The sequence below is a fragment of the Hibiscus syriacus genome, unplaced genomic scaffold (assembly GCF_006381635.1).
Source record: "Hibiscus syriacus cultivar Baekdansim isolate YM2019G1 unplaced genomic scaffold, ASM638163v2 tig00110551_pilon, whole genome shotgun sequence".
Taxonomy (NCBI): Eukaryota; Viridiplantae; Streptophyta; class Magnoliopsida; order Malvales; family Malvaceae; genus Hibiscus; species Hibiscus syriacus.
This window is the reverse complement of record NW_024062778.1, coordinates 568,661-581,154: the sequence shown is the minus strand read 5'-3', so window position 1 is coordinate 581,154 and position 12,494 is coordinate 568,661. Positions and strand designations below refer to the sequence as shown.

Below are 12,494 nucleotides of genomic sequence, written 5' to 3'. Positions count from 1 at the left end.
ATCATTTAGTCTTTTGTTGTTGTTACAAAGAACCGATTTTATCATTGCTTTAAATTCTAATCTAATTTAATGGCTCAATAACCTTCAAACCGGCTTGCACGGATATATTAATTATGTGTGCAACGCAACGGGTATGAAAAAATACACCGTCTAAAATCGATGAAATTAATATTTTCAATCTTGGAACCGTGTTTGTATTATTCGATGCATTATCAAAGGATATAGAAAAAACTTTATTTTCTAATTTATAAAGACAAATTACCCTTTTTAAAAGTGTAAATAAATTACCACTGGTATGCGGCTCACCGAATAATTCAAACGCGATTGTTGTTTTCATCATTTGCCAATTATATTGATCTAACCAATGTGTCGTAACAGCTAAAACAGAATTTTTGGTATTATGAGAGGAACTCCAAACGTCACATGTAAACGACACACCATAACGGTGTTATTGGAATCCTAAAATCATTTTTTCCCTCGTCGTATGCCACATTTTTATAGCATCTCTTCTAAGGGTAGTAAGACTTACTTGAGTATAATGTGGTTGCATTAGTTGTTGAATTGTTGCCGTGAAATCTTCATCATCAAAGTTGTCGAACGACAATGCTTTTGTAATCACGAACTTTGTACACGCTTCTCGTAATTTTTCGTTGTTGTAAACAAAAACACCACCTTGCGGTGTAAGATTCGATTAACTTGGATCTGATCTTGAGCAAACTGCCTTGCATGATTTTGTAAAATGGTTCTTCAACGTTGTGTTTCCTTCCGGTGCAAAAAACTTTAAACAAAGTTTACAACGCGCCCTCCTCGAGCCATTTGACATCTCACAAAAATTTTAGTGATCCCAAATATCTTTGTTTCGAGTGTGTTCGATCACTCTCACGACTTCAAAGTTTCCCCCGACGGAAGATTTAGCCATGTTAGGGTCAGTATTTGTAGCCATGATGAATAAAAAATTACAAAAATAAGATTTGAGAGATGTTTAGGTGTTGTATAATAAGATTTGAGAAAGTTGTAATCAACCAAATACATCCCCAACCTATTTATACATGTTTAGGGTGGTAAAATGGTGATTTGTTTTAGAAAAAATGGTCACAAAAATCCCCCCAACGGCTATATTAACGGCTAGTTTTTAAAACCCCAGACCGGATTTTTTTGGATAAAAACCGGTTTTTTATCCGATTTTTAATTCGGTAAAAAAACCGATCGTCCAATTTTTTCCCAAACCGGTTATACTATTCGGTTTTTAAATATCTGATCCGGTTTAAAAAAAACCGGTTTTTTCCCAAATCCAGTTTCGGATATTTTTTGCGCAAAATCGGATATTCGTATTTTTTGTGTACCTCTAAGTGAGGCAAAAAGGGAGTGCAACTTACTTATTTTATATAAGATTGGAGGGCAGCTTGCGATAAGCCAACCTCAAATGTTTTTGAATAAATGATTTGTATTATGTTATAAAACATATTTTTATATATTGATTTATTAAATGATTTTGTTAAAATTTTTGGGTACGAATTACCCAAACTATTTTTATATTATAATTTGAATAATGTTACATGAAATGTTATAAGTATATGACCTATGAATATATATTTTATGTGAATAAATGATAATTTGAATAGTGCTATGGTAAATGCTATGAGTAAATGTTCTACGTGAGATGTTCTATATGAATATGTGCTAAGAGACCTTAGTTTATGTGGAATTATTATACGCGAAATGTGATCTATATGAATAAAATACCTCTTGAATAATAAAAGTGACCTAATTATATTGAATAAGCTCAAAGTATATTTTATGAGAATTAGGGGTTTAGTTGGCATGCCAAGAGTCGAGGGTTCTATGTAGTCATTCGGGACAAATCTATGTGGTCCTTCAGGACAAACCTATGTGGTCCTTCGGGACAAATATGTGGCACTTCGGTGTAAATTATGTGAGTAGTGGTGACTGCATTAGTGCACAACCTCAATGTACTCACATACCTTGAGTTCTCAGCAATATACGTTGGACTAATAATACAAACTTGATAAAAAATTGAAAAATGAGTAACAATATTATAATGTTAATGAAGTGTTTATTGATTTTATATGAGATATTTTTAAGGAAATGTAGAATCAAGTGTCAAATAGATATAAAGTAATCAATGTTTAATAATATATGTTATAAATTAGAAAGAGTATAGTGTTTTTGTACTTAATGTTATTTTGAAAATAACATAAATGTTATTGCTTTAATATACTCGTTATGTCTCACTAAATTATAGACTTAGTGTGTGATTTTTTCACACGTAAGTTCAAAGAGATTCGAGAATTAAGTCGAATAAGCAAGGGGCAGGACAACATACCGGTGAAGACTGTCAGATCAGTAAAATTTGAATTGTATATATTTTTATTATTTGAAATATTGTCGGCATGTTCTAAAAATGTTTTAAAATGTAGATGCTCTGATATGTTTTGTAAAAATATTTTCATTTGTCTAATAAAAGTTAAATTTTAGTCAAATTTTCAAAGAGTCAAAGAGTTGGAAAGTCAATGTGATACCTCAGAGTCGTATCTGTGTCAGGTACGAGTCGGAGGTGTTGCATATATATTATATAATTTAATAAAAATATCACCAACAGCTTTGATATATTTTTTAAAAATATTTTCATTTGTCTAATAAAAGTTAAATTTTAGTCAAATTTTCAAAGAGTCAAAGAGTTGGAAAGTCAATGTGACATCTCAGAGTCGTATCTGGGTCGGGTACGAGTCGGAGGTGTTACATATATATTATATATTTAATAAAAATATCACCAACAGTACCCTAGCCTAAACAACTAGGGCATGGGCGACCTTAACCCAGGGATAAGGGTTCCAATCCCTTGCAGGACCTAATCCATTTTTTCTATTTTTTCCTGCCGATAGAAAAAATAGAAATTTGGGGTTAGGTCCCTGAACTACCTACAGGTGCTAAAATGGTCTACAAGTCCTGAAATTTTGTAATTTGGTCCCTAATTTCATTAAATTTTTTTTTATACATAATAAAAATGGGAAAATACAAGGTTGGGTCCCTGAACTTTTTGAATATTCAAGAATTATCCTGAAATATTTATAATCTAAGAAATTTTCCCTTAAAACTAACTAAATTAATACTTAATAAAGCTCAAGAATTTTCGGTTGTGACAACACTTGAGCAAATTAAACAATGTAGCTCACAAGTATGTTACAAAGAATATAAAAAAAATTAAGTACAAAAAACTTATTTGATGTTGATATACTTGTTCAATTTGATTCTTGTTGACCTTGAAATTCTTTAACCTTCAATTTATACCATCTCTGTCGTTTGGAGTTGTTGAGAGTCATTATAGTTGTTACCATCAATGCAGGGTAAAAAACTTGATAGTCACATTCAAGTGGTATTTCCGAGAAGTTAATAGAAGAAATTTAATAATTTATAAGATTAAAGGTGTAATATTGGAACTTATCATTCAGTTGAGGCAAATACCGGTACATACGAGAAATTATAAGTGGGGTAAAATGGTTTGAAACCAAAAGAAATTAAAAACAAACGAATATATTTTGTTAAATAAAAAAGTAGTAATACAATGAAAAAACGCAATTAATCGATACGACAGCCTGGCCGATTAGGAAATTTGTTCTTCATGTGTCCAGGATTCCTACAGATAGAACATAGTTTCGGTTGTCCGGTTCTTTCTCGATGTTCACCCAAATCCTTATCAACTTCATCCAGATCTCATTCATTTACAATTGGAGGAAACTCGTATTGATAAACCTTGAATACGGTTTCAAGTAAGTATACCGATAAAAGTATGCCATGTAGCGAATCCGTAAAGAAGAAGAAGCAACAATGGCGTGCGCACACGGATATTTGAATGTTTGGAAGACTCCACACTCGTAGGTTCATTGTCATAGATTAACCACGTATGTGTTGTGCTCTAAGCCTTCCAATGGCCTCAAACCCGAAACACAGATTGTTTAGCCTTCGCAAAAGAAGCATGTCGCATTAATTGCATTTGAATACTGCACAAATGTTTATAATTTTTTGAGGAGGTTTGAGTGGACTTTGTGGCCACCTGTCATCCAGTCAATTGCTTGCTTTTCCAATGTTGCAAAAAAATATTGTCAATCGATAATATGTCGCGTTAACAACGGAAGTGATAGTAAAATGACGCATTCCCTTCAGTGATGAATTGATCGCCTCAGTAAAGTTTGTTGTTATGTGACCATATTAAATGATCAAAGTCATTTTTCTCTCAAGATTTTAGCAAAGTAGTTATAGTCTTCTAATTCATGTCTCTCATATTTTGAAGCAGCTCCTCAACCTCATTATATGAAATGTGTGTGGCCCCTCAATTAAAAATGGAACAATTAGTTAGAAATAATAAATGAAAAGATATCTTAAACCCAAAATCGTGAAAGATGTACCTATTCGAAGCATCATTATACATTCATCTTTACTCTTGAACTTTTGTAAATAAATTGTAACAATGTAGCGTAAACAGTACCGGTGATAAATTTAAGGAGGTTACCAAGACCGATCCATACGTTGGATTGCATATTTGATCCATAAGCCTCTGTCAGAAATAAGACATATCTCATTATCTCTATCACGCATAACATGTGATAGAACAATATGTCTTCGTAAGTTCTTAAGGAAGAATTCCTAAAAGTATATATCTTCATTTTCGACTATTGTGAAGGCAATGTTAATAATTTTTCTATTATCGTCTTGTGAAACCACCAATAACATTATTTATGTGTATCTATCGTACAACTAAGTATCGTCGATTTCAACCATCGGCTTACAGTTGTAGAATGCATTAACGCTCTACAAAAATGTTTAAAATAACTGGTAGAATTGGAACATACCTTGTACGACACGATCATTTTTGTACACCGATACAGTTTCCAATTTTAGAACCGTTCCTGATATGTGTTTCTTCATCATTTTTGATGGGCTTGATACTTTGCATACCATGCTTTATGGTAGCCAACTGTGTAGTCATATTGAGATGTAATTGCAGCAATACAAGTCGCAACTATTATACGTGGATTTACTTTAAGCAGTGGAATGAATGCGTCACAAAGCACATGCACATCCAAGTTATGATTATCCTAATTGAGGCTGTTGACGGGGCATGTATAAGGTTGGACGTATTTTGTAAACTTCTAAAGGTTGTTCATCGTCTTCAACCATGATACACGAATCCTCCAATTACATCCCTGCTTCTTGTGGACACATTCAAAAATGTACTTGTCCGCTACTGTTCTTTTCATAGTCGTCTTAACTAAATGGCGTACATAAATTTCACCATCACCACGTTGGTTGTATTGCTCAATCTATGGGAATTGCGAAAATTCTAGAGCGTTAAAAGATTTCATATTAATAGTTGTGAAGTGGGATGGTGGCTGATATTAAGAAATAGGCGTGGCAGCATGTGGAACGTTGATAGTTACAGCGTGTTCTTTGTTGTCATGGACATCATCCTCCTCTCACTTTCATGTCAAGCTCATCTGGCTCTTCTAGAAGAGGCCTACTCATCACCATTGAGACCAGACTCCTTATTGGTTCTTTGTCAGAATGATCCCCCTTAAATCAGAATAGTTATGTGTCATTGAATGAAAAGTTATCAAGTGTAGCAGGAGTGCGTCAATCACGGACTAACCCCATATCATTTTGAGAAGATGAGACAACCACACCCATACTGTATGGATTGTACGTTGAATGTTGTGTTGGTGACAGATTCAAGTCAAACTCGAAGCTAACTACATAAGAATGCCTTGGCATCAAAGACGATGATGCACCCAAATTATTGAGTGTGTGTACCTAATAATTGAAGTCATTTCGTAATTGGTGTCGAACTTCGAGAATAAGATCGAAGTCAAAATCCGTCTGTCTCCAACTGGGAAACTAGTACCATAAAAAGAACAAATAAAATCTTATTTTATTATGATATCTCAAACTCAATTGAAATGACGTGACTTAAATTTAAAGGTCATATAATTATCAAAGCGACTCGAATAAATACTAAAAAAAGAACAAATATTATTACATAGCGATATTTTACCTACTAAAAACAAATATTTTATCATATAAAGGTAAATAATCATTTGGTATCAAAATTTCAATAAACAATTAAATCTTAGAACAAGTGAACAACCTCGCTTTTAAGTTCAAAACCATTTTACGAAGGACTACAAAATGATTCAACTAAAACGGATTTGTAAATCTTCGTGAATTGCAAAAAAAAAATTAGGGACTAGATTGAAAAGTCAAATATATATTTTAAAATGGGTCAAATCAAATAATTTTCAGAATTACTATGAAATTAAATATGCTCTTAGGTAGTAGACTGATTTTTCAAATAACATAAAGTCAATTTGGACACCAATTCAAAAATAAGATGGGACTAATTATAAAACTTAAAATAATTTTAGTACTTGATTTGAAACTTAAAATTTCCAGCTTCATTTAAAAATTAAAAGGGTAAAGTATAGTAATGGTCACTGAACATTTCTGAAGCTTGCATTTAGGTCCCTCAACTTTTAAAACTTGCAATACAGTCCCCCAACATTTAATATCCATTTGCAATATGGTCCGCACCTATGAAAATTAGGGTAAATTATATAAATGGTACTGAACTTTCAGGCACTTGAATTTAGGTCCCTAACTTTTAAACTTACAAACATTCCTCAATTTCATTCTAAACCCCAAATTCTAAAATAATTCAATTTCATAACCCTAAATTCCAAAATAATTCAATTACATTCTAAAACTCAAATTCTAAAATATTTCAATTTAAGGATGAATATACTAGATTATCTTTAAGAACGCGATAGCGTTTTTATTTTTTTACTTTTGTGAAGAAGAAAAAATACACTCCCTCCTCGTAAATGTAAATTTAGTGACCTTCAATAATTTAAATATAAAAAATGATTATGGAAGAAATTGAATAAAAAAACACAATCTCTCAATGAAAAAATTAAGAATTAAAATCCCCAATTGACATCCTTATAATTTTTTATTTATTCAATTATAATTCAGTTTTTAATAGTTCGATGTGATTATAAGATTGTATTTATTCAATTTTTTTTTAATTTATTAATAATATAGATATACCCTACAAACACAATTGTTTGAATTTAAAACTTTTAAAGAAAATAATATTTTTTTACCTATGAAATCACTTAACGAGTTATAATATAATTTTGTTAAGTGTATTAGAAAATTAAAAAATAGATCGTGCTAGAACTAAAAGAATACGTGACCATGAAATAGAAAGTTTACGTTATGTACGAAACATGGCACAAACCCATCTCTTTGAGTGAGTTGTTATCATCAACTTAGGATATATTATATTAAATTATTGATTTTTTATTTTATTTTGAAGTAGTCAACTTCAGTGTTTATTTTTTATTGTGTTTTTTATGATTTATAAATATTTTTTCTACAAAAAATATTCGAGTAATAAGTAAATAAATATTTAATTATCATGGTAATATTTATATTTAATTATAATAGAATAACATAAAAAAAATATATTTACATCATTACTATAATTAACATAACTCATATATAATTTTTACTCTGCTATTTATGTAGTCTTAATATTTATGAAGATATAAAATATATTAACATGATGATTAGATATAAAAACATACACAAATAATCAGAATATATTTATTTTTAAATAATGATTATTATCATATATTCTACTATTGAAAAATTTTATTGTCTTTAAATAATATTAAAAAATATCATATGTTTTTAAATATAAAAAGTAAATTAATTAATAATTTGTGACATTGGCGTCATTTAAAAAAGACAGAAATTGAAGTATTTTAGAATTTGGGTTTTAGAATGTAATTGAATTATTTTGGAATTTAGGGTTTATAATGAAATTGAATTACTTTGGAATTTGTGTTTAGAATGAAATTGAGGATTGTTTTGTAAGTTTTAAAAGTTGGGGGACCTAAATCAAGTACCTAAAAGTTCAGTGATCATTTATATAATTATCCTAATTTCATAGGTGCAGGGACCATATTGTAATGGATTAATGTTGGGGGACTGTATTACAAATTTTAAAAGTTAGAGAACCTAAATGCAAGCTTCAGAAATGTTCAGTGACCATTACTATACTTTACCCAAATTAAAATTGTCTTCTATTACTCGTAAAAGTTTTAAGACTAAAATTATTAATTTCACTTGCTACTTTTAATCAAAGACTAACTTAAAACGCATTACAAATAATGGCGGAACTAAAAGCATGAATTGAATAGTACTAGTGTTGCTACAATACCAACAATCTCTGCAGTATCTTCTCATACTTTCACCAAAAGCATGTCTTGTTCTTCCTATTTTTACTCAAAATGAACTTCAGTACACCAAATGACTTCCAATTTCATACTCGGGAATGAAAAATTCAATCATCAATAAAATACAAAAAATACATAAACTATATGGGGATTTAAAATTTGCAGATTGCACCCTCGGTACTCCTTCGATCCATCCCTAACCGGCTAATTCGTATCCTAGGCTGGAGCTTTAGAATGATACATGCATGAACTCAGAACTTTGCATATGTTGTTTTTATTCAGATTATCTCTCGAAGAGTTATGTGCTGGAATTGTTCTACTAGTTGTACCTTTATACTTCTGTGTGAGAGCAGGCATCTATGTTGGAAACGATAGTCATTCGTTGAAGTTGGTACGGGAACTGTTCTGGATATCCTCCTTGCAAGTTCGGGGCCAGATCGATCTCAACTGCATTGCCCTACTTGCACTCCGCTGGAAGAATGTAGTGGTGTTGTTTCCTCATGCTTGAACTGCTTCCTTGCTGGTGGCATTTTGTATTGTTTCCGGTATGCAGTCAGCCCTGCTTTCTTCTTTGCAAAAGCACGAGGTGGGACTTGCACTCTCGTAGTCTCCGGTCCGGATGATTTAGTGGTTCATCGAGCAAAATACTTGCTCGAAAACGGATTTGGTTGCTATAATGTTTTCAAGAACATCTGTAAGGATCTTGCAATCTACTGCAAAATCGGGCTGCTCATTTTGGATCCATCAACCATCGGGCACAGTGGACAAGCAATATCGATCATAGGTGGCCCTCTTGCAGCTGTGTTATCAACTCCATTACGCCTTGTTACTACAAACATTTATGGTAGATCGAATAAAAAAATAGTTAGTCAAGTGAACGAGTTTTGCTCACCTTAATACAATCACCCACATGGCAAAAACTTGGATGCAAGGGAAATGATATAACCCAGATTTTATAAACATAGAAAACAAAATTTTGGATTTTAAACATAGAATCTAAATCTAAATCTAAGTCTGACACTGAAATGAAACTGGAAAGAAGAGAGAAAGTTCCTTTGGTCATAACTACTACAAACATTTATGGTAGATCGAATAAAAAATAGTTGTCAAGTGAACGAGTTTTGCTCACCTTAATACAATCCCCACATGGCAAAAACTTGGATGCAAGGGAAATGATATACCCAGATTTTATAAACATAGAAAACAAATTTTGGATTTTAAACATAGATCTAATCTAATCTAAGTCTGACACTGAATGAAACTGGAAAGAAGAGAAAGTTCTTTGGTCATAACACCAAGGGAGGTATACATAGGGCCATTGGGATTTTTCTTCACTCCATGATATCAAGGTTGAATGTGCAATTCAGTTCAGAGTTTGTAACATGAGCTTTGGTGAATCGCAATCCTGATGGGCGGATAAAGCGCTCATATTTGGGAGGTCTTCTAGTAAAACCAGGTCCTACAAATGTGCACTTTGTGACCATCCTCTTCAATTGTTTTGCTGAAAGAGAAGAAAATCAGGAAGAAATTAAACCAGATGAACCAGAGATTCTCTAGAAACAAAATTGTTCTTTTAGCTAGTGCAACCAAACTCTATACACAAATTTTTAGCTCTTTCTATCAATCAAAGTATGTCAAGGGGTAAATTGACATTTTAAGATTTTGATGTGGAAACAATTGGAAAAAAACTTTACACAACGATTTTAGAGTGATCGACTTTTAAACAGTCTACATTCACTATATTAACAATCACAATAATAATTCTCAAATCCACTGGATTTTCTAACCTTAAGGACAAGGGTGTAACTTTATAACAACATACAATTTATACCCAAAATCTTGTTACACCTCTCCACATTTGACTTTGTGAGATTTTTTTTCTTTATTTGTAATTCTTTTTGTGGAGAGAGTGTAAGCAAGTTTTGGTGTATAAAATTGTGTGTTGTTGTAAGGTTACATCGTCCTCAAAAGTTAGTAAATCTAACGGATTTTAAAAATCCTTAATGTGGATGCTAAGGTATTGGGTGTAGACTTGGTTTAGAAGTCGAACAACTCTAAAATCGTTGTGCAAGGTTTTATTTTTCGGTTACTTCCGCATCAAAATTTTAAAAAGCAATTTCACCCCTCTTGACATACTTCGATTGATCGAAAGAGCTAACAGAAAGATTTTGATTTTTAATTAATGGTTCGCATAATAGGAAGAAGCTAATTATATATATACTTACTTTTCCGTTTACTAGATCTGATCACCTTAAGCATCTCATCCCCGCAACAGGCCTTACCTAGAGGACAAAAGTTAGAAGTCGAACAAATTTATTAGCAAGAAAAATTATACGTTATATCCTATTAAAACAATATATATATTATATATAGAGAGAGAGAGAGAACATATTAAAACGTAATAAGAAAAACATCTTTTTACCTTGGGTATATAGGGCCCTCCCATTTTCCAGCTTTTCTTTTCCTTTTTGTTTTATGGTGTTGCTTAGAACCTAAACAGAAAAATATACACTAAACTTAATGTCATATGAATCGAAGAATGTATTAATGTCATCTATCAGAATACCTTTGCACTTGTGGTGTTGTCCATATCCATAAGATAGGCAGGAATAGCTCCATCTTGCACTTCATCATCAACCTTCCGTCTAGTTGATGGTTCTTCATGCATGGCCAATTTGTTGATATGATGCAAAATCAGTTTCTAGTTAGCATAATTAGTAAAGAATGAAAAGAAATGATTAAAGCTATAATCACTTCTTAAAAAAAATGTATAGACCCAATACAAAAGCTTTAGCACATCATAAAACGATAAATTCATGTCTCAAGAGAAGTTACATTTCATTACTCCGTAATCAAGACACTGGAAACAATAGGGTTTTTTTGCTACATACTATATCTTACATGTTCGAATTAGTCTTATAGGAAACTTGCAAAGGGGGAACTTAATGCTCGACGATTCCCATCATCCATAGATGTGACTTAACTATCATATATCACAGTAAAAGAAATGTTGACAACTAAGTATGTACCAATTCAGTGAAGAAAATTAAAGATTTTGAGAAACATCAATATGGAAAAGAACCATGTCGACTTCTTGCGAAACGCTCGTGAACTTGACGAGCTTCCTTCTAGCGCTTCTTCTCGAAGAAGTCATGGCGATAACCATGCCTCTTTCTGGAAAGCTCAATGTAATCTCCTTGCGGCTAAAACGGAGAATTAGATAAGAAATTTCGAGGGAAAAAAATAACCACTGAAATGAGTTCTTCCAAAGAAAAGGAGACAAGTCGAAATGAACTAACCATGGCTAGGGGTGAGCGTTCGATAGAGTCGACTCGAGTCGAGTCAAAAAAATTTGAGTTATTCGAGTTGATGAGTCATGTTTTATAACTCGAAGTTGACTTGAAATTTTTTCAAGTCTAGAGTTTATAAAATTCAAGTCGAGTCAAATTTTCAAATTTCTATTTAAATTTAATCGTAAATATTTACAATATTATGACATCGTCTTCTATTCCAATTTAAATAATATTTTATAATCATATACAATACATTTATTTTTTTTATTTTTTTCATATGTGATTTACATATACAACACAAAGTTGAGGGACTTGACTCAAATTTTAAAATTAATCTGCTAATTACAAAAAACTAGAGTTATTAGAGAGTTGTATTTTACAACTCGATTTGAACTTGAAATTTTTTCTAGTCGAATTTATGAAATTAAAACTCGAAATCAATTCGAGTCGAGTTTTTTTTAAGTAAATTCAAGTCGAAAAAATTGATTTTTCGAGCCAAATTGAGTTTTGCTCACCCCTAACCATGGCGATGAAGCTTTGATCTTTACTTGGGAGAAGATAGAGGAAAACCCTAGGGCTTTAAAATATATTGGGCTAATGCGTTATTGAAGGTTAAATTTAACGGTGAGCATCCCAGCCCAGCCGCATTATGGATCTTTTCTCTGCTCTTAATAAGCACGGTTAATAATAATTCTTTGGTTTAATGGTAAATGAGGTCCTCAAACTTTTCCGAAAAATCAATGCATACTTTAACTATTTTTTTACTTAATGTGACCCTCAAACTAAAAAAAAAATATCTAATGTGATCCTTTGACCAATAATTTTCATTGTTGACCGTTATGATGCTAACGTGTTAGTTTAGGGTACTAATGTGGGGGTTCAAAGC

The 12,494-nt window shown here is 31.9% G+C and overlaps 1 protein-coding gene and 1 pseudogene across 1 annotated transcript; one reads left to right on the top strand and one right to left on the bottom strand.

Moving 5' to 3' along the window:
• Positions 1 to 5,435: 5,435 nt before the first annotated feature.
• Positions 5,436 to 9,212, top strand: LOC120131255. The gene is made up of 2 exons (XM_039148286.1): positions 5,436 to 5,567; positions 8,691 to 9,212. The coding sequence occupies exons 1-2, from the start codon at positions 5,436 to 5,438 to the stop codon at positions 9,210 to 9,212; spliced, it is 654 nt and encodes a 217-aa protein (XP_039004217.1).
• Positions 9,213 to 9,554: 342 nt separating this feature from the next.
• On the bottom strand, positions 9,555 to 11,032 carry LOC120131254 (annotated as a pseudogene).
• Positions 11,033 to 12,494: the final 1,462 nt, after the last annotated feature.

Excerpts from the sequence above, each read along its gene's own strand:
- LOC120131255 (XM_039148286.1), top strand. The coding sequence starts at position 5,436 with ATGTGGAACGTTGATAGTTACAGCGTGTTCTTTGTTGTCATGGACATC. Across the intron at positions 5,568-8,690 it reads TGAGACCAGACTCCTTATTG|TCATTCGTTGAAGTTGGTAC; the intron begins GTTCTTTGTCAG and ends TGGAAACGATAG.